Here is a 23142-nt window from a genome sequence, read left to right as displayed (position 1 = left end):
GCAGATGCTCTCATCTTAAAGACCTCTGACTTCAGAGGTGCTCTGCCAAAGTATTCTACCATAACATAAACTTCCTTTGTCCTACTGGTTCATGGCTCACCAGTTTGTGTTAGCAGCCAAAACCCCATTATATGGGGAGATGGGTTTAAACTTCAGGGTTTATGAAAAATAAGATCTCTACTTTCACTTTTTTGGCTGAGGGCAATAGCAGTTTCAGTCAAGCTTTGGACCAGAGTTGTAGCTTCCGAAGACTATTTTAAGTGGAAGCTATTGTAATTACAACTGAAGAGCACCAAATGACCTTGTTGTCCTTGCTGTGGGAGGGAATGTTTTTGTCAAAGTATGAGAAATACCCTTTCTTTCCCTCACCCTCTGTGTACATAGGTAAGCATGCATTTGTTTTCCTCTTTCCTCCGTCTCTGTATCAGACTGGTTCAGAGGCCAAGCTTGCTTTTCCTGCTTGGCAGATGAAGCATCTACTAGATTCAAGTCAATATCCTCTTTCATATTTTTTAGATGATTCAACTGCTTGTCAAGCAAATGGTCTATCCCTGTGTTATAAAATAGTTGGGGAGTCATGGGACGTTCAGGGAACTGTGCCCAGAAGCTCCAGTTGCTGCATGAAGATCAGTAGCTCAGATCCATCCAAGTCAAAGGTTGGACAGGAGGTTCCTGTTTGTTCTTCTTCAAACAAAGGCATTTCTTCTGTGTTTGAGTGCTCTTTAATCCAACAGGCAAAGCCGCAGCAATGTAATGGATGAAAGCTGAAGTAAGCAAAGCATAGATAGGAAGAAGAGTGAAAGGGGAAGAGGAGGAAGGCTGGCGCATTGTTATTTTTAATAGCAGGAGTTGATACAGATTGCCAAGGGACTGCTAGATGTTCTGTCTGAAGGAGCAGCTGTTCATCGAGATTAGAGTCTCTAGGCCCACTGTAAGCTTTGGGGATCCTTGGTCATGTTGTGCCAGTGGTTGCGTGGAATTGCTGCAGCAGTCACCCTTCAGCTGTGGGCTTTTCCTTTCGCAAAGTTCACAAAGATCCGAGCTCTTGTTTGTCAGTCCTGCAGAGCAGTTTAATCTGTGTGACTGCTCTGGCTTGTGGTGCTGTTGCTAGACGCTTACAATAGTGGGTCGTTCATTTTGGATAAGATAGATGCTCTTATTTCTTGAAATTGCTTTCTGGGTAAGCATTTCTGAGCATGAGCATTTGGAAGATTTCATTTGGGTTTTTTTGTCTTTTTTTTCTAAGGCAGTTCAGTTTACCTAAAAATTGCATTTAAATTCAGTTTTGAAAGATGATATTCATCCTATATTTTGTACTCACATAAAAAAAGAGAACAAGGAGTATTTTTTTTGATCTTCCTGTCCCAAGATAAAATGATAATTACTATTGCATAAGTGAGGCAATATAAATTAACTTCACATCTGTATTTGGAAATATTTGATTTAAAGTTTGTAAACCATATGATTTTCTTCAACCTAGACAGAAAAGTACAATGGAATAGGATTTATAAAGGTGACAAGAAAGCAAGGATATGAAAAGTTTATTAAACTTTTGGGATTTTGTTTGTAGTGAAGTTTATTATTTTTGCTTAAATTACAGCCTTTTAATTTTAGAGAGAGGATAAATTAATGAGGTTTATTTTCACCTTGCCACCATTATCACTTTTAGTATGAAGCCCTTATGATAAGCTTTATCTCATAAAGTACTTGTACTTGTGGAAAACGTTGCTTAGACTATTTGTCTTTATTAGTGTATCTGTTATTTTAGAAATTGCTTGTATTTTGTACCATTGTTCAGCTAAATCATATTTTATAAAAAACTGAACCTTATTCTTCAGCCTGTAACCTTACAAATAATTTCGATTATTTCAACATACATAAAAGCTGAAGCCCTGGGTTTATTGTTTATGCACCCGTTGTGTCTGTCTGCATTATGGATCTTTGGCGCTTTTTTGAGGTTAATAAGAAATTTAGATCATTGTGCTTAATTTAGTAATGCTGACTCTGCTCTCTGAACATCTGTCACTGTTTGCATTAATGTCTGTGCAAGGCAGTGCAATGTTCAGAACCTTCAGTCCCATTTCAGGCACATGTTTTTATAGATAGAGCATTTGTGTGTCTACTATCCCAGCTAAGAAGTTTTTTCTCCAGTACATGCAGATGCCTTACGTTTTAGTCCTGAGCTCTGGTACAGTAAATTTTCTTTTTTCTGATGTTCTGCAGCAGGACCAGTTGTTTTGTTAATATCCCATTATCTTCTGCTGTCCCCCCATGTGTCTTACTTTCCATGAGTAGATTATTTATCCTCAAAGACGCTGTTCTCTTTTGCATCTCTCTTGAATTACTCATAAGATTAACTCATCTCACCATGTACTTTAGAATATGTGACGTATGTTTCCAAAAATGTCAACTGAAGTGCCGTGTGATAACCTCTTCCAGGCTTGAGTGCCAACTCAAGAAGTGTCATGTTTAATGAAGGAGGGTGTCTTATAGATCAATTGAATATACTAAGTGTAATAGAAGCAGCAAATAATTTACTCTGATTATAAGACTCTAGAGTACTAAAGGAGAATTTCTGATAGTAACTTGGTATTTCAATATAATGGAAAGACTTTTTTTTTTTTTAAAAAAGTGTTTTGAGGTGGGGAGTTTTCCCAGGTTACATTTGCTCTGAACTGTAATATCCAAAGCCAACATCTCTTACACAAAAAATGAGAAGTTTGCCTTTACTATTGTATTCTTTGAAACTAAATGCTCTAATACCACCTCATTCCAGTAATAAATGAGTTGGAAGTGCATCTAGCAAGACTTTTGAGGAGTGCCTCTCAGTGTAATTTACAGGATGTCAATCCTTGTAGCACTTAAGTGTCTACTGTTTTAATAAGAGCATTGCTTAAAGTGTTGTGCTGTTCCAGAAGTCCCACTTACTTCTATTTATTTATGTATTTTATGAACCTGGGAGGAGTTGTCATAGCAGTTGTTGCTGGAGTTTCCATCACTATTGTGCTAGGTAGGCATTGTGCAATCAAGGCATTGACGGGCCCTGTATTGCAAATTGCGTAATACGAATTAAACACAAGTAAGATTGGAAGGATGGAGTGCATGTCACTCAAGGACCTGGAAATTGTACACAGGTCTCAAACCTCTCCCATCTCATGATTCTTCCGGTCTGGGGAGAAAGATAGTAACTTCTCTTGCACCCACATTTGTTATGAAAGTTCTTATGTGTTGTGAAATTGTAAACTGCTGAATAGTTACTGTACTCTGAGACAAAGTTAAAAAGTAAAATAGAGGGTATCTATTTTATTGTATCTTCTTACACTGAAAAATCAATATAGGATGCTGATAGATACCCAGAATAGATTCTCTATACTAGAATTGCAGTGTTCACTGGATGCTATAAAAAGTCTGTATGTCTGACAGCTGCATTTCAAAGAATTATTTTTCCAATGTACTAATTAATTCCCTTCAAATAAATAGTCATACAAAAAATGAAATAAAACAACATCAATATTTAATAGCATCTGCTTAAAACCGTTCTGCTCTAGACTTCTGAAGACGTGCAGGGGTGATATTCACACATCCCTGATAAAGAGAGGATGCAATGTGTGTGTGTCTGATTTCTTTTCATTTAAGGAGTTAATGACTTACTCCTTAAAGACGTAATTGTGAGATGCCCTACGCAGCCCTGCTCAAAAATAATGGGTTGTAGGAAACAGCTTCATCCCTCTTTGTAGGCTGTTGCACCGTGAATACACATTTGGATGTTACCAGAAAGAGGGTTTCTGTTTGCCGAATAGGATGAGCTGGTCTCTGCCTTGCAGCATGCAGGATCTTCCAGTTGCAAGTGTGCAGAAGTAATACTGAAAGTGGGCTGTAATTTTTCTCTCGCTTCAGGAAAGAGTGAGCCTGAGTGACCGACATCTTATTCTGCATATCACAATGTTTCCTGTTCTGCTGAACAGCACAGCTACAAGCTGACCTAAATCTATGGTTGTCTTATGAGATGCTAGTCTGCTCTTGAGCAGTATTTTTATATGTGAACTGGCCATATTCTTGTTATTGCTATGTTATCAGCTGCTTATTTTGAATGGCAGGCTTATGGAGAAGTGAATTTGTAACAGATTTGCACATAATTTGTGGGCACTGTTTATTCCAAATAGACCTGTAGAGTTGGGGAATTCATTATTTTCTGGAAACCAAGCCAACATCTGTTAGACTTCCTCCCACAATAGTGGTAGAAAAGAGCAGCACCGTGCTTGCCATCTTCTTTTGATACTTTGTGGTTTATTATTGTTGTGACAGGAAATCACAAGTAGCACATTATAATGTAAGCATTCCCTCTGTTTACTTTTTTGTTTGTTTGTTATGGTAGCCTTCTACTTGATCTTCCAAGAATGTGAGAAGAGTGGAAATCAGGATTGTGTAGTTGTGTAGCTTTATTCATAAAATTTCACTGCATATGCTCTGTGTGCAGTACATTTCTATGACATAGTCTTAGTAAAGCAATTAATTAAGAAATACTCCTGTAAAACATGCTGTGCTATAATACTGACTCTAAACTTAACCAGAAGCTCTCCATTACTTCTATTATGAAGATTTTTATAATGTTGAACTGTAGTTTTAGTCCTTTAACTAATAACATCACAATTTATGTGGTGTGGTGGTCTTGGTTTTGTTTGTCTTCAAGACAGAATGCTTTTTATCGCCGTCCCAGTAATCAGTCCAAAGTACAGCAAGCAGCTTTACACTTGGAAAAAACTGTAGCACCCTTTCAGAAAATATCTTTGGCGCCTCAGATTTTTTCAGCCTGCTAACACATTCAGAACACAGGACAAGCAGCTTAAGATCTGAATGAGATTGTTCACCAAATGAGTTGGTGCAGCATATTAATTTGCTAGCACTTCTAAATGCCTGCAGTGTTACAAGAGCCTGCAATGTCACTAAAATACCAGGAGCTTTGTTGGCTCTAAACTCCTTAAAAGAGAGTTTTAAATTCTTGTCTGCTTGCCGTAGCCTTACCAGCTTTATAAGGAATTTTGAGATCTGTATTTGAAAAATGTTGCGTGTCCTTGGCTTAGCAAAGTTAGTAAGAATCTTTTCCTGGTAGTATTAGTTGTCTTGGAGTTTCATTGTGCTGTATGTTTTACTGTAGAGCTCGTTATTCTATGAGGCTGCTATTAGTGCTTTTATCTAGATACCAATGGATACATATATTGCATGTTTTGAAATGTGTTTAATCTCAATGGACAGTCTAGGATTTATGCTGAAAAAATAGTTGCCTTTACAGTTAGGTAAACTAACATAATGTGGTTTTAATGAGGCTGGATGCAGTCAACCTGATTTTTTCATGTGTATTTTCCATTCCATCTTAAGATTGGGAGTTGATATTTAAATGCCAGAGTAGAACTGATATGACACTAAACCATTTTTCTTCTTTTTGTCTTTGTGTAGTAAACCAACACGTGCCTCCCCCAGAAAGAGTATTCTGTCTGGCAGTTCTTGGAGAAGAGGGATATGAATGGATTTTTAAAACTACAAAAAGTTTCAAACTTTAGAAGTCTATTTTCAGGTCTTAAAATGGATGCTTTTATTCAGAGATTGAACCCAAACATTTTAGTGAAAGCTGTCTAGATGGGTAAAGCATAATGTTAGTGCCTGCTGCAGCAGAACTTCCATCTGAAGTTTATGAACCAGTACCGAATCACTATTCTGAACTGGGAATTGAATATAAAGCTGTTGCAGCTGCATGTTTAGGAATGGAATTAAAAAAAAAAAACCCAAACATTTAGTGCTGTCCCTTGTTTCACTGATACTGGATTTAGGCAAATATGTAGTACTGGAAGATGGGATGGGCGGAAGCAGGTAGCCAGACTGGTGTGACATACGTGTGGCTTTTAATCGTAGCTCCAATAAGCACTGTTATAAATTGGGTAGTACTTTTCTTCATGACTGTGTCTAAAAACTAGATTAATAGAAGATGACTGTTTACTGCTGTAATTCACATTAGGGCTGTGAAGGTGCATGCTTATTCAAGCGTTGTGAAGGCTTGAAATCTATATCATGGTACCATCATAATTGTTACAGCATGAGTTATAAAACACTCGCATGCTTTTTTTGGAACCCAAGGACATGAGATTGTTGTCGCAAGAAAACTGAATTACCCTTTTTGCTTAGCTAGACTTGCCTATCCAGCTTATGAGCAGAATATCCTTGCTGAGGGAAGCAGTCTTTACTTAGAGGATCAAAGGATGTTGCTTTTCTTGTTCAGGATGGTGAAACATTATTTATTCCTGATGCTTAGGTTTCCAAGTCATATTAGTCAAAAGAGAGTGTAATTGTTGATTTATTTCCATAAAATGTTCTGACTATTTTACTTTGAGAGGCCAGAGGCTTTGTAGGGAGCCAGGGTAGGAGGTTTGTACAGTCAGTAAGAAGATGCCCTACTTTCTAGAAACTGTAATTTTGGGTTATCTTGGTTAGCATGTATGGTTAGCATACTAAACTTGAGCTTTGTCCATTGGGGCTCAGAGCATGGTATTACTACAGCATCTTTGTGGGACAGTCAGCAAACGACTGTCTCGCTCGCTGTGCTGTGGTTCCCTGCTTGTCTCTGATTGTCTGTGAACTGGTCCCTATTTCAAATCTGTTAGGTGTACAAGTGCTGCAGATACAACAGGGCTGCTGTTAGAGCTAGAGGATCTTTGCTGCTTCTACAACTTGCTTCAAATGCTCTCCGATCACGTGGTTGGGCACTTAAAATTTATGGATAGTAGAGATAATTGTGTTATAAAACTCTAGTTCTGTATGCTTCATGAATGTCATGTTTAGAGGGTAGGAAACACTGATTTCTTCCCATTTTACAAAGCTCGGTGACACATGCTCTCTCTGTTCTTGTATGAATGTTTACTTAGTGTGATGGAGTTAAATTTACCTCTTTCCCTTTAGATGCTTGTAGTTGTCTCATGTCCTGTGGAGAGTCTCAAGTATCCTTGAGTGAGTAGCTCAGATGACTCCATCACAGTCCACAGAGCATTGTGCTTGGCTGTGTGCATGCCTCTGTATTGACTCTGCAAACCTGAAATGTGTGTGGGAGAACTTTCTCTTGTATTCTAGCGTGTAATTTAATTGATGTTTGTTTGGTAATTTGCCTCAGATTAAATTATTCGTTGTCACTACTGAACAAATGCTTTGTGTGCTTTTGGTGGGTCAGCATTTTGCACAATATTTCCCCTTCTTTATTCCACCCACTTTGCATTCATTTATTTTTGCCGTGATCTTATTACTGAGAACTGAGAGAGGCTTCTGTTGGGAGGAGGGGGGAGACCCAGTGGAGTTTCAGAGGGTCTTTATATAGTGATTATTTGGTTAAGGGAAATGCGATTACTTTTCCTCAGATTTAAACTCTGATTTAACATGAGTTCACACTATAATTAATGGAAGTTGTTACCTGAGGGTAAACTTTATAGAAATGGAATAGAACTGAGCATGTGAGAAAATGAGTGTATGCTGTCTCTTAAGGAAAAGAAACTTAAGTTATCAGAGAATCCTTGTTTATTGATAGCAATATGTGCTTTGATGCACAGGTGAATGTTTCTGATCCCTAGCAAGATGTCAGTGGTACAGTTGCCACATTAGTTTTGGTTTGACCATGTTTTAGTTTGTTAATCATAGATTAATTCTGTGGCCATACAGGTCACCTCATCTTTTGCAGAGAAGGGGCGTGACAAGATTCTGCTTAAAGTTTGAGTATTTTATGCAAGTGGGATCAGTCTGAAACAATGTTGTTGTCAAAATCAAGACAAATGGCCTGATTTTACAAAGTACTGCAGTGTGTGTGCAAATGCAGCAGGGGTTAGTCCCTTTTCTGAAGCGTTTTATCACCTGAAAAGCTGAGATGAGAACGTTAATAGGTAATAGGAAAATATTTGACAGGATGTTAGCTGCATTTCTTGGTTGCCATTTTCATAGCTGTAGGAAGAGTTGGGTCTTATTGTAATAAAAAAAGTTGTGTGACAAACCCCAATAGGTAGATTTAAGGAATAGTGTCTCTTCAGCTTGTCTTCAGCTCTTTGCTTATTTTCTTTCTGGCCTAGTTCCAGAACTAATCTATTTTTTTGCCAGTGTTGCTTGACTCCACTCGACAGAGTGGAGTGTATGAGTGGATAATACTCAATTACGAAATGCACTTTGAATGGAGTTTGTTAACAGATTTTGCAACTTCGTGTTTAAAATTTAGGTTGAATTTATACCTAGGCTTGCAGACATTTAAAATGCTACGTACTCAGAACGACAGTGTCATTCTATTGCATTAGATTTCCTGAATCATATATATCTCTCTTGAGAAGTCTCCTGTTTTGGAAACCTAACAATTTCTTGGTCAGAGCAGAAGCACCAAATCTAATTTCTGGGTTAAAATGGAATCCAATGGCAGATAGAAGGCATAGCAGTAATCTTATTTGGTCCCGAGTGTGAAGTGGCCCTTGAAAAAAATCTAGGACTGTATTTGTATATTTGTAATGTCATGGTATTTAAGATATTAAATGCTTTTTGAACCACATTTGTAAAGGAGTGCTTTAGTCTTTTTTCAGCTGTTAGTTCCATTTAATTTGGAAAAGAGAAGAGGGAACAGTCTGTTTATACTTTTCATTTGAACTTTAGGGAAGGGCTTTGGACACGCTTCAGGAGGGGGGGCTTATTTTTTGACCCTAGGTATTGCCATTGCTCCAATGACACTAGGAGGCAGCCTCCAGCTAAGCAGAATTAGTGACTTTTACAATATCTTTCTTTTCAAAGCATCTGCATAAACATCCCATAAGGACACCACGCCTGCAGTGGAGTTTGGTAGTCAATTCTCAGAGAGCTTCACAGCCAGAGGAGGAGGTGAAAATGAGTCAGAGGAGTAAAGGCTGTTCTCTTCTGTTTAATAAATAAATACATCTTCACATTAGCATCTGTGTAGAAAAGAGATTTGCACACATGCTCAATTCTACACCTGACAGGTGATTAGTTTAATAGAGATCAGAAGATCAGAAGTTTTAATATTGAGAATACCAGGCATAACTGGCGAGGCCTTTACTTTTTTTTTTTTAAATGTAGCCCATAAGGGCTACATTTAGTTAGAGGGAGATCAAGAACTCTTATTTTGCAAAGTTTTAACAGTGTCACTGATTTTTTTTCTTAAGTGGATATATATAAATATAATAAAATTAACCCCCCCCAACCAAACAAAAAAACCTCCCTCACTCAAGTATTATTCCTCCAAAGAATTCAGGAGAATGGGATTGAAATTCAGGAGTCCCTAAACTCCAGCTGCGAGCTTAGAGCAGTGTCATGTTTGAAAAGGTTTGTTATTAATGACAAAATTGTGCACACGAGGATGCATAGAACAGCTTGGATATTCTACATGAATCCACTATGGCATTAGTTTATGAAGAAGTTGGGCAAAAAGCTAGTTTCCCCAAAATACATTCCCACAGACTACTACAGTTTGAAGTATTGTTCTTGTGGATAAGATTGTACTATGGTAATTCAGTATGGTTTTGGATAAGAGGGCAGAATTGCTTTTTTTTGTCTGTGTCTTTTAAATGGATCAGCAGGCTTGTTTGTTTTTCTGTTGTAGTTATCCATGCAATAAGCAGGAACACTGTATGGTTCATTTTTAATAATTAGTACACAGCTGCCCAAAGGGGAAACTGTGTGGGCAAGAGATCTTGTTGATCTTTGTTTTAACAGCTGGTATTATTAAGGGAGAGCTTCGCAGAATGGAAAAAAAAAAAGAGGATGAAAATCAGTCAACAGTTACTCCAAAGACGTCTCCAGGCACCAAAAGATTTACTGGGAATTAGATCTAAAATTGCATTTGTTCAAATTATTTCAGAATAAAAGAATGGGTGTGTATTAAATCAGGGAAGTGGGATGGTGGTGGGGAACACTGAAAAGTTGCAACATTGTCAACTGAAAAACCTTACTGGAACAACAACAACATATATTTAGCATTGTTACTATGCTGCAACTCCTGAGGGAGGGAGCTCGGATGTGGGGTTCTGCTGTGGCTCATGATTTATACCGTCCCAGCAGCAGAGTGATACACACCAGAATCTGCTCATTTTCAAAGCTCTTGTTTATAACGCACAGAACAGTGAATCCCTGTGGGTCATTGCAGCTTTCAGTCTGCAGCTCTGGATACTGTCAGCAAAAACCAAATCCTTGTCCCATTCTATTCCCCCAGGATGAGCAGAAGGAAGAGGTTAGCATTGCTTTGGTTTGTTTCTTTGTTTTTTAAATGAGTTTCATGGGTATCATTAATGCTAATGGTAGAGATGCATCATCTCTCTGGGCCCCAGTAGATTTTAGTAGTTATGAGCCTTTGTTTAGCTTTTGCTTAGCTAATGAGTCTGGATTTTAAGGTCTAGATTCTGCTGCTTATCCCTATACCTAGTAGGAATAAGTTCACTTAAATCGGTCAAATTGTGCTAGTATCACCAAAAGGAGAAAGCAGCATGTGCATGTTTGTCTTCAGTTTAAATAACTGAACATGTACAGAAAAAGGTTGAAATGCACTCAGTCCTTCAATAAAAATAGTGGGTATTTCTGACCTTACATCTGGCATTAGTTGAGGTTTCTCTCTTATTATCTTGCTCTTTAAGAGCTTTCTTATATCCTGGGTTGTAATTTGCACATTATAATGTATTTTGAAACAAAACTGTGTCCTGTTTTGGGGTTTCTTGCATGTATTTTATAAGCAGAATTGTATGCTTGAAAAGAAGTGTTCATTTCTGAATGGCCTGCTTATGACAGATGGTTCTCATTGTGGCAAAGTCGTGCAGTGCCTCAAACCTCAAAATGTATAAACTTACTTGAAGGAAGTGAATTACTGCTGCAGCATGGCCATCTATGAACAGTATCCTTGGACATTGCAAACAATGTTTTTTGAGCCTTACCTTTTCCTTATTTGAAGAAAACTATAATACTCATTTTCAAGAGCATGAAATTCTGACACCTCTAAGGTGCACGTTTCCTCTTTCAAGAGATGTTATACAACTTTTAGAAGCGTCTCCCACTGATGACAGCAGATGACTTGTGTCAAGTGTCTAATGCTTCTGTATGGCCTTTTCAGGTAATTGAATAAAAATGAAATGGCACCTATATAATGCTCTGTACTAGATGGACTTATGTTCTTCCACATGTGCCATCGAGGGCATGTAACCTACATAATTGCACATCAAAATCTCCCTTGTTCCAAGAAAACCAGGCTTCCTGTTAGCCTTTTGTCTGCAAAAGGACTGTCTTATTTTCCCTTAACTATCCACTATCCTTTGGTTTGGTTGCTGTTTCTTTTAATGACCTATTGCTCATCTGCTCTGGCCTGCTCCAGTTGAGCTGTTCGTATCCTCCTGCCTTCTCACTCTGCAGAATTAATCGTTCTTCTCTGTTGTCTTACCTCTCGCAGCATCTTTTTAGGCTGCTGCGGTACCGGCAACCACATCCTCTTGTATGGCACATCCTCTCTCTCACCTTCCTTCCTGGCTGCTGTGTGAGCACTGTTACTTGCCCTGTTGCTATAGAGGGACCACAAGTTCTGCTTTACCACATCCTTTGTAGGATACAGCAGGCTACGGGGGGAGGAGAAGGCTTGGTTTGACATCGGGATGGCGGAGGTGGAAGGTTTGGGGGGGGTCAAATAAGTTTGGGCTCCTGTAGGTTCGGGCTCCAGTGAGGAAGGCTGTTTGCTGTAGTGGCAAGAGCAGCTGCTGGAGCCAAGACCAGGAGGTTTCTTGCAGGAGCACCTGCTCCTCCTGGAGCTCCACCGCTCCTGCACCAGCAACCGGGCGGCAGCAGTGACTCATAGGCTTCTGGCCACTGCGGGAAGGAGTAGTTTCAGTTCACGGTTTAAGCTGTCAGCAGAGAGAACTAGACATTGAGAGTGCGTGTGTACATCTTGGCAGTTGATACTGGTTGTACTTACACAGGGAAGCATCTCCCGTGAACCACGTGTCAGGTTTTGCAAGGCTTCCATAATAGGTGTTAAAGTGGGTCACCAACGTGAGTGCTCGGGCTGTGCTCCTGGAGACCTGTCAGGCAGGCGGAGGTGTCTTGTTGCCGACCTGATGCTCTGTGCTGCTGCTGAGGGAGTTGCTCTCCCTCCCTTCCCTGCTTTCAAAGCTCGCTAGTTGGCTTTGCACTGCTGTTCGTTGTCATGCTCTCTGTAACCTACTACTGTGGTTTAGAGTCTGCTGTTGTGCATCATCTTCTCTACAACGAGGTCATAAGCTACACTAGTATGAAGACAAACTCAGCATTTTCGTGAGTGGGGGATGTATCTATGCAGCTTTACTGTAGGGGGGTCTTTCTGTTAGGTGTTGCAAGTTCATTTGTTCCATGCCAACCCTGATGATCTGGTTGTACTCCCAAAACTGGCCATGCCTCAGTGTGGCTGTAATACTCGTTTTGCTCTCCAGGTGCTGGCCTCTGTGTCATATGCTCAGGTGGCTTTTTTCAGAAGTGCTTCTTGTTTGACTTCAGTCAGGTTTCCATCAAGGTAGGGTTAGGGTATGGCCGAAACATGCCTGTGAGACAGCACTTCTGCTTAATTAGCAGGAGGGGTCACTCTTGAGTTTGTGGAAGGTGGTTTTCTGGGTGGGGATGAGTGTGGTTGGTCTTGGGAGCAATTAAGAGGGTTACTCCCTGTTGCTACCCTTTGCTGTGCAAAGGGCCTTGCTATTATACTGGGGCAACATTATTTTAAATCCAAATTAAAATTGGCATAAATATTAGAACTTATTTTGCTTTACCGCTTCAGCAAAATGCTGAAGAGAGTAAGCATTTCAGGGCTGAAATACAGACCAGAAACTGCTTAATTCAAAATGTTTATTGGAACAACTAGGACAATTAGAGGTGAGTTTATCTAGCAACATAAAAGATGTTTCAACATAAAACATAGTCTGTTTCCACTCTTGATTTCTGGGATATCCCCCCTCTGAGTTTGAAATGTACTCAGTTGCCTAATGATGCAGAAAAGAATCTTATTTTTGTTTCTATTTTCATCTAACTAGATCAAGTTCTGAGGTGAATCAGAAGAGATAAAAGAATAGTTAAAACCCTTTTGGGGATTAATGGAAAAATGAGTTTAAGGGATGGCGATGAAGGGAGGATGGAGGTGAGAGAGTAAGATGGATTTTTTTTCTGGGGTGTTTATTATTCAGCTTGAGTGGAAATATGCCTGTTTAAGGTGAAAGGTCAGGAAGAATTTATTTAATATTTAAAGGGTAAAATGAAATTAAACACATGGATGAATAGGAGATCTGCATGAAAAGTTCATATGATCATAAATAGCTTTGTGAACAAGAACCGGATATACAAGGGTGATGGAAGGGTAGATTCATAAAACAAGTAGTAAAGCCACAGAATCATTTGAATGTCAACCAAAAAGAGATGGTCTCCCTGTCCCATCGGTATGCCTTCCATGGTGCCATTAGTCGTCCTTGTCTGTGCTGCATGAAGCAAAAGGTTAGTGTCCTGTACTCCATTTCATACTTAACATGTATAAACACAGATGTTTGTTTAGCTGTGATTAACTGAGGATTTCACTGACTATAGCTGACAAGTTTTATGTGGGAAGTTGTCTCTCGTCAGTAGTGGCTGAGTCAACAGATGCTGAAGTGCTTTTGTATTTTCTGCTCATCTCTGTTTTCTACAAGGCTCTTGCAGTGGTAGCCTGTACTTTATGGATTTTCTTTCATTATTAATTTGCCTGAAGACTGTTAACATTTGCATACAGTTTTATTGTAGGTCTCCGAGGATCTGTGATCTGAATTCTGTTGTATTCTGCTAGCGCTATAGTGCCATATGGGACTTAACCAAGGCTATGAAGGTCTCATCATCTTGTTAATTACTTTTATAATTTGAAGTTGTTAAACCATGGAATCTAAAAAAAGTAATTTAGAATTTGAACGCTGTAATGTATTCTTGATCTTTAATTCCTCTTTGCCAATGGAACTGGGTGAGAGTTTAAAAAAGAGGTATGTGGGAGGAGAAGGTATGAACCAGCGGTGAAAATTAGCATTTAATTCCCATATTCCTACTTATGTTTTAGGACAGTGGATAAACAAGTATTTTGGGGAGGAAACGGAATCGAGCTCCCTGGACAATGAGGCAGTAGAAAGTCTTCAAATACTCTTTAACATTTAAGAATCATGGGTCTTATATTACGTTGCTGGATTAGGCTTTATAGGAGGAATACGCTAAATATAAAGGCTTTGTTTTTCTGTTACTAACATCTGAATTTTCAGCATACTCTTTCTTCGCTACTTGTCTCTGTATTAGCGTTCTTCTTAATTTCGCACTTCTGCACCACTACCTGTGAAAATAGCAGAAAGAGTGACAGAGTGACAGTTCAGCCTGGTTACTGGTATGGTAAATGCTGCCACCTAAAGCTAATCTGAGCAGGTTTGACACGATGACTAAAATTGCAGCATTAATTGGTAAAGTCTCCCAGAATCTAATGTTTTGTTCACATTTGAAATCAAATAGAAATCCCAGGACTTCCGGCCTAGCTGTATGGTGGAGTTGGACTCCATGTCATCGGCCTTTCTGTTTGTGAAAAGCACTTAGCAGACACGGGGAGTACAGTGACCTGAGTGAGTATTGTCTGGCTGCAGAGACACTGAGACTGTAACTCAAGAGTAGAGTGAGGACACCCCCTTTATTTCAGTAGATGTTAATGCTCAAGCCCTTTGGTGGTAAATTTAAAGCCCCATCTATCATTGGATCTGAACGAGCCTTGTGTTGAACTATTTTGCAATAGATGGAAGAACGTTTGAAAGAGGAAGGAGTATCTTACTGAGCTGATCTTCAAAGACCCCATGAATAACACTTCTTTATTGCTCAATAATTGCTTGTACTCCATGTTATGTGGCTTAGAAATAGGAAGAAAACTTTTCTTGCTTTTGTTTTTTTAATGGCTAACTTCTTCCCAAAATACTTTGCATAGCTGGGGAATGTGACTTCAGGAGAACAGTTGAGAAGTGAGGGGATTTGACAGCTTGAAGTAGCCATTAAAATGAGGAAAAGCAAATAGGCAGCACTATTTCCATTTTAAGCATTGTCAGGGTAACAAGCACACAGCCGAGTTTCAGAAAGAATGCATGAATGTGAGGTTATTTGGGCAGCAGTAAAAATACCAGGAGAGAATTAATGGAAACAGAAATGAAGTTGGAAACACACTTTGCCTTAGGGATAAAACTTTCAAAGCATTCTGGGTCCTTGGATGTCCAATTCCCATTCAAGTTAATGACTAAAGTTCTTCTTTCCTCTTTTGAGCTGTAATTTTTGTGAGCATGCTCAAGAATGTATTAGGCTCTGAACAAACATGATGAGGCTGTTTGTTCCAAGCAGCTTGCAGCAGAGGCTCTGCTTTCCCACCCGCGTGAAGTCAGGTGGGTCAGCTTGTATGTTCAAACTCCTCCATCACTTGGGGAAGGCATGAAGTGTTTGTTCTGGCATGAGTTGCTGTCATTGGGAAGCTGGTGGAATCTGATGAAGACGAGTAAGTTACAGCTGTATGAGTAGATTAATTGTGTGCACATCTTGATTGTCAATCAAAAGTCTATTCTCTTTAATAAGCTGTTGATATCACAGTAAGTATAGGGACTTGAAAATGGGAGAACATGAGGTTTGGCAGGTTGGAAGGCCAAAGGACATAGACAATAACATGAAAGCGGTGGTAGGAGCCTGCTGTGATACATGACTTACTGTCAGTGCAATATTTTGCTCAAGAGTGTTCTTAGATGTAAGCCAGTCTCTGAGTAAGAGGAAAGTAGTGAATGCTTCTAGAAAATGTTCTGGTGTTTCTTTTTCAGAGAAAACATGTGCAAAAGTGACCTTTTGTTTCCCCCCTCGCTGTGGTCTGGTGGGAGCATTCTCACTGAACACTGTCATGCTTCTTGTCTTGTTTTCTTGCTTTTCTTGAAGAATGTTAAAGCCTTGTGGAATTTATTGTTTTCTAACGTTATCCTTAACTGGAAAGGTGAGGAGGCTGCAAAAACGAACAGAGGAGTATATGTGTATTGAAATTGAAAGCTGAAACAGCAGATCATGAGCCATCTTCCAGCTGATATCCAAACCTGCGCAGCTGTAGTGGCACACTTCACCTGCTAAACCCGTATCCATCGCTGGTAGGGATGGTGTGCTTTGTGCTAAAACCATGTGGTGCTCTCATTAGACTGCTCATGGTTGCAGAGCCAAGTTCCTTGAGAGCCGAGACAGATAAATCTTCACAAGCTACACTCTTGCTGCTTTTTGTAAGGTAGATGCTTCTCCAGCCACGCACCAGCTTCTTCCTGGCTTCAGGGGGACAGTGATACCTTTCCCGATCTCCGTGTTTGAAAATCCTCATTGAGTTTTACTGTTTGAGTACAAGAAGCTGCTTATGCCCGGTGCTACAAATGCTTAAGTTAACCAAAGTACTAGCAAATTTACTGATGACATTGCCCCCTTCATGAGAGATTTTTTTTGATGGGATCAGTTACTATGAAGAGCTTTTTTTTAAGCTATAGAATGATTCTGGAGTTCAGTGAAAACTGAAGTGAAACATAGTACTGGAGTTTGGGAATCTTTTGAAGAACTTTTACTAGCAGTCTGCTTCTGGGAAATCTTTTGTGGGAGGCAGTTTATTATGGAGAAGGGTGAAAATCTCATTGTTAAGGATACTAAAACTAGATCAGATTTGCTACAGAACAGTTGAGGGGTTTTTTTACCCTTCAGATTCCATGTGATAATGCATTTTTGTAATGAACTTTGGAAATTCTAAATGAATTTAAAAAAAATCTTTTCAATATTGATTGTTTGAAGGCATGATGTTGTTAACTACTCTCAAAAATCTCCTTTGTAGAAGTTCTGGATTTTCATTGATTGTATGTATCCCTGGACTTTGGGATTCCATGAATTAAAGGTTATGCTTTATGATCAAAGCATTCTGTGTACTCTGTCATCCCTATGATTCATTAGCTTTAACACAGAGCCTTTGCCTACCTTCAGCTTGTTGAGCAGATCCATGAAACAAAGAGGACTATCTGTGTTGGGTCCCTCTGGCTGCACTGCATTTCCTTTGGAATCTCATGCTCAGAAAGAGGTGGTGTTGCCAATTTTACTGACTTTTTTCATCCTTAGGGAACACAGAAAAGAGAACGGATAATGGAATACATGACCCCAGTGTAACACAGTGTTGTGGGGCGTTGGCTGCTTAGTGAAATGGCACTTGGGCCAAAACTGTTCCATGCCCAGAAAAGGACAAACTCTTTTCTTCAGCAAAGTCTGCAGAAAGCTAAATTTCATCTTGCCTCGCTTCTTGATAGTGGAGGTCAGTGCTTGTAGTTTATCTGGTTGAGGTTCTTCTGGTTACAGCTCAGGCCAGGACGAGTGTCTCTGCTCACTTTATAAATAGAAAGTTAGCATCTTCACACAGTCGGTCTGTCTGACAGCTGTGCTGCCGTGTATTTGCCTTTGCAGTGTACATCATGGAGTTTTCTTTCACCAAACTTGACATAGTGAGGCCACTGAAACAGTCCAGCAGATCCACCTGTGGGATAACAGACCAAACTGAGGCAGCCATCTGGAGCCATTTTCAGGTTTTTATTCATGCTCTAATCTAAATGATGCTCTGAGAATTGAGTTAGGGAGGTGGTGATGGTGGTGGAAGAGGTTTCGACAAGCTACCACCAAGGTTGCTTTTCCAGGGTGAACCTGCTCTATCTTTCTTTGCAGTCAGCAGTCTGAATTACCTTGAAGGGCAGGATCTCTTTGAAAGGCATTCTTTCCTATGGGAAACCATGACCTTTCCTCTTCGTATGGGGTTACACTAGGATGCTAAGTTAGTTTTTTGCTACTAATATGGTAGATCTGATAAGGGTGGTTTAATTTGCTTACAGGGATTAGGGAGTGGATTTCCCTCCCTGAGATTGCCCTTCTCAAAGTTGGGAGTGTGTGTGAATCCATGTAAACTTGTGAGCAATGGACTGCCTCGTGGGGTATTTATTTTATATGCGTGTGTTTATGTTAAATAATGTAAATTGTGGAAGAGTAGGGTGTGGGATAGCTATAAGACCTCTTTATCAGAAACCTTAGAAAGGCCATGTTTGCACTACTTTCTCAACACCAGCATAATCTGAGAGATCAGAGGTTGTATGTTTGAAGCAGAGCAGAAGGTGCCTTGTTATGCTGGCATCGCACTCCAGACAGCACACCATGTTCCTTCCTGATCTGAGCCTTCTGGGAGGAGGAGAGGTCTGTGATGTTACCCACGTTGTCTTTGTATTCTCCCCAGCTGTGAAATTGTCTGAAATAAGGATTTGTCTATATGCAAATATGTTCTGGCTTAGTCCACGTCTTCCCTTTCTGCAGAATACATACATCCTCTTTTTGAGTGAATGATGTTACATTGGTTTATATTGCTGGAAGTCAGGCTTTTATTCTGTGTAGTTTGAATATTTTTTTACATTTTTTTCTCCCTCCCTCCCAGGTGCCCTTAGCCACTTTTTCTTAGTTCCTGGAGCACAAGGCTTAGAAGTTCTTTACTGTTCTTGTAACTTTATACTATTGCCCTTTTGCTGTTCTCCCCCCAGTGCCTCTTGAATTGACTAATAGTGACATAATTTCAACTGAAGCCTAGTCTGGTTTGGCTGAACTGGCTTAAAATAGTACCTTATGCTAAACTACAGCAAATATTCAGATACACAAACCCTGTGTGTCCTATTCCATGCATATTACCTGCTGTCTTAACTAGCTTCTTGCTAGAGTTTTGCAAATTTTCCACATGTAACATGGTTCCTATTTCTTCCCTTCAAAATACAGCTAAAGCAGTTCTGTTAGCAAGTAGCAGCTTTTGTCTACGTGACTGTCTTGTTCAATGCTGGAAGAATCTTTACTGATACTGACCTAATTTACTGTCAGAGCCAGATATGCTACAAAGCAGAAAGTGGTATTTGCTTAAAAGCAACATATTAATAAACTAGGCTTTGTAGTAGTTTTCTGGTATTTTTCTACTCTGTGCATCTAAGGAAGTGGGTTTGTATTGCTTTGATAACATTTGATGATATAGCCCTGCAAACGGAAAGTCACAAGACCAAATCTTTGGCAGGTAGAAAGAAGCATTGCTTCTGTGAGAAGCTTTAATTGTGGCAGCTAAGCATCTGACCTAAATCTATTGCTGTGTACAATTTTTTGGAAAATGTTGTAAATCTAACCTTTGTACTGCAGATGTACAAACTTACTCTCTATTTTCTGTGTAAACCATAATGGAACCTGGTACCAGATAAGTCAGGCTTACACTGTGTTTCTGTCAGGATAAGTATTCTGTGTATCACAGTGTAAAAAATATTTTTCAAGTCTTGTAGAAAGATTAACTTCTGAAATGCTGTGTGGGATGGATGATTATTGAGTGTTGTTAAAGTAACTAAACTTTAAAAAACAAGGTAATTTTAGGTTAAATCTTCAGATAGTAATAAGCTGGCTTGGATAATTAATTTGGATTTAGAGTTGCTTAATTTCCCTTGGCATTTTCAAATCCCAAACTGACTTGTGGAATGTTCTTGATTGAAAAAGATTTTATTGAAAACATGTGTGACTGTTTTTTCGAGGGCAACAATATTTGAAGAACAAAGTAGCATCTGTATATAAATGGAGGGAGACAAGAAAACTTAGCTAATGTGATTATTTTTTTTTTTAATGGCAAAATTTGTTAGCACGCCTTCTGTTTTAGAACAAAACAGGCTATAGGGGAAGTAAATTCTGTTCTATGAAAAGATTGTTAGCTGTTCTAAACAATGTTTTAAATTCCTAACACTGACAAAGCTGGAGTCTAAATCTGTGTTTTTCAGACAAAAATAAGAATTATTAATAAGGAGTAGACACCAAATTCATAGAACTTCTATTAAGTCTTCAGAGTAAAATAAAAAACTGGCAAGAATATCTATTTCTAATCCTTTGTCTAAGTACGTCTTTATCTTAGAGGGTCGTAGTCAGTAGAATTGCCAGGATTTCTGAAACAAAACTGATTCAGAAATGAGGAATGAAGAATGCTACTGAATTGGCCTCATGTTAAAAGATAGATTTCTGTTGATGTAAAAACCTATGTCACTATGAAAATGTCTAACTGTGGTAATGGAAAATATTAATAACACTTTCTTTATGGTGATATGCACTTTGGAAATTATTTTTAGTTATCTCTAAGTTCAATGAGACTAAACTATTTTTTTTATTCATTACAGGACCAGTTTGACAACTTAGAAAAACATACGCAATGGGGTATTGATGTTCTGGAAAAGTACATCAAGTTTGTAAAAGAAAGAACAGAGATTGAACTCAGCTATGCAAAGCAGCTTAGGTAAGTTGATACGTAAAGTTCTGGACTTTGAGTTGCATCTGTTCAGAGCCTGTAATCATCTGTAAGTTTACTGTTTCAGTGGTGGTAATGTGTTTGGTTTATAATAATGGCTTTTAGATAATAGCTTTAATTTAGAGAATGGAAAGCTAAAGTTAATTTAAGGTACTGTTTTATTATCTCTGCTAAAAATCATATGCTTTACAAAAATAGAGGTTATTTAGGTGACTGAGTAGCATACTAGGGCTTACTCACGATTTATGCATGATTAATGGCTCAGGCTTTGAGGATAGCATTGTAATGTTTTCCATGAAATTAGGACTGCTGCGTGTAAATGCTGAAGGGTTTAAGAATTCAGCACAATAATGATAATTTGTTGTAAGGCAAAGTTTAGGGTTTCTTTCCATAAGACAGGCTCTTCATGGATTCTTGTTGGAGAAACTGCAGGTCAGAAAGTCTCAGCCCTTGGAAATTTTGTCTATATAGTTAGCCAGGTTGCAGCCTGAGATTTGAATTTTGACAGTTTTATAATCTTGCCACTGTTCTTGTGATCTGTCTCCTGACCAGAGCAGAGATCCTGTGAATTTATCTCAAGTAGCTAAATTACTGAAAATTCCTGCTGTGTATGGTCTACATATCTGGTTCGACCATCAGGTTGTAGGTGGAGATGAGCATATGTGAACCAGACACAGAAAACTTACTCCTTGATGTCAGATCCAGTGTAAATGGGGAAGGGAAGGGGTGCCAAGAACCCTCCCACAATGAGTAGCTCTTACCCTGCTTTTTCCAGTAGGGTAGAAAAAATGAGAGGTGAACAGGGGTTAGAGGGGAGTACAGCACACAGTCCTGCTGCTGCCGCCGAGAGAGGCTGTGGTGCAATATTGTTGGCAGGCACTAGTGGCCAGGGTGGTAAAATGGAGGTGGTGGAGCTAACTGGGAAGGGGAGCGCAGGACTAATCCTTCCTAACCCTTCCAGTAAATCCATACCTTTTGTTTGTTTTTTTGTTTATGACAGTAATACATATTAGAACTCCTTCCATCATCTTCGTACTTATAGAGGTTGAGATCTGAGGTTTTAGTTGAGCTGTATATATTTAAAGCACAATGTCTATTAACAAAGCAAAACAAAAAAATCACCCAGAATTTTTGATGCTTGTGTTAGAATGGATTTGAGATGCACAATGGCCTGTTCTTTACGAGGAGCTGGTAGTTGATAAAACCATGCCTTTATGGTTATGTGCTTTCTCAGGGGAATGCCACAGGGATTCCCCAGGGCTTCTGCTATAGACAAGCAGGAAATAGAAAATGACTTGTGCAGGAACAAATTGCTCACATCCTATGGAGATGAGAAGAGATTGAATTACAGAGGCAAAATGAGCTGGAAGAAAGAGTGTGAGTGGACTGGGAAACCCCAGCAAAGTATCTGTGTGAGCAGACCTGTCTAGTGAAGAATCACTAGACTCACTGAATTTCTTAGGATGACAACTATTGGGTGTAAAGAGCATAATTATGAAAATAAGCACACAAACAAAATGTTTAGGGAAAGTGGGAGATAGTTTTACCTGTGACTATCTAGAAACTCTGAACTCCTGAGTTTTATTTCTTACTCTGTCCTAGATTTCCCAAACAAACTTGGTCAATTTGTTTCTTCTCTCCTTATATTAATTCCCCACATGTAACTGCATTTGTCATCTGTCCGTCTGTGTGTCTCCCCCCGTCCCCCTGTGTATTGTCCCCCACCCTGCTATGATCCAAGGACAAATACATTCATCCCTGAGGAGCTCTTAAACACAATGCTGTTTGGAGTCATCTAAGAAATTAGAGATATAAAAGGAAAACAAAAAAAGTAGGCTTGTCAAATGTTGAGATAAAACAGTGCTGGACATAAAGGAAAAAAAAAGTCATGCATCTGCTTTTAATAATTCTTCCCAAGCCTGGTGCAAACCTTTCTTATATCATATCCATTTGGTGTAAAAGAGCTGCAGCATATCACTGCATGTCATAACATGCAGACGTACTATTAAAAAGGGACAAGTTAACACAAGATACCCCTGTGGATTTAACTCAAAGTTTTTTATTTATAGTGTAAGTAAGGCTGCTGAACTTTATTTTTGTAAAATGTGGGTTTTCTGCTTGGTCTCTGGGCTCCCTAGCTAGCTATTCTTCCTGTCTTACTATCTACATCTCAGCCTGGTCATCTGTTGAAGTTTAATTTGCTTCTATTTAAAAATGTTTCTTTCCTTCCTCTTTATAATTCTGCAGATACATATGTAATATTTTGGTGTTTGGAAGTGCTAAGTTAGATCTAGGTACTTGCAGGATGCTTCAAATTTATCTGCTTACCCCAGTGGAGGAAACTCTCCAGTGTCCCACACCTTGCACATTGTGCCTGCACTATTCAAGCCCTGCTTGTACCATTTACAATCAGTCCTGGATTGAGAGTCCAGTTCAGATTTGACTTAATTCTTTTACATTATAATTATTGAGTCATTATACTAGGCTGGGAAGGAAGGGATGCTGAAAGTGTGGTAGAGTGTTGACTTGTTCCTGTGTTTTGTTTTGAGCTTCTGTTGGATGTGACATGCTGGACACTGTGCCCTGAGTGCTGAAGTGGTGTTTCGTTGTCCTCCTTCCCTAGTCACTACTTATCTTAAAGCACGCACACTCCTGAGCATCACAAAGTGTGTCAAAAGCCTTGCCTAATGTGATGATGGACAGATAACCTTGAGGAGGACCTATTGGAAAAAAATGCTTAAGATCTCAGG

The 23142-nt window shown here is 39.2% G+C and overlaps 1 protein-coding gene across 15 annotated transcripts in view; it reads left to right on the top strand.

The window, feature by feature from the left end:
• Positions 1-23142, top strand: part of FNBP1 (formin binding protein 1) — a 104279-nt gene that overhangs the window by 12332 nt on the left and 68805 nt on the right. For all 15 annotated transcript variants that reach the window (XM_075055822.1, XM_075055832.1, XM_075055823.1 and 12 more), the window contains exon 2: positions 20265-20380. In XM_075055822.1, coding sequence (XP_074911923.1) covers positions 20265-20380 — 116 coding nt within the window. The remainder of the gene's footprint in view (positions 1-20264; positions 20381-23142) is intronic.

This window comes from Buteo buteo, chromosome 23 (genome assembly GCF_964188355.1).
Source record: "Buteo buteo chromosome 23, bButBut1.hap1.1, whole genome shotgun sequence".
Lineage (NCBI taxonomy): Eukaryota > Metazoa > Chordata > Aves > Accipitriformes > Accipitridae > Buteo > Buteo buteo.
The sequence above is the reverse complement of the archived record's forward strand: the minus strand, read 5'-3'. Positions and strand labels throughout refer to the sequence as shown.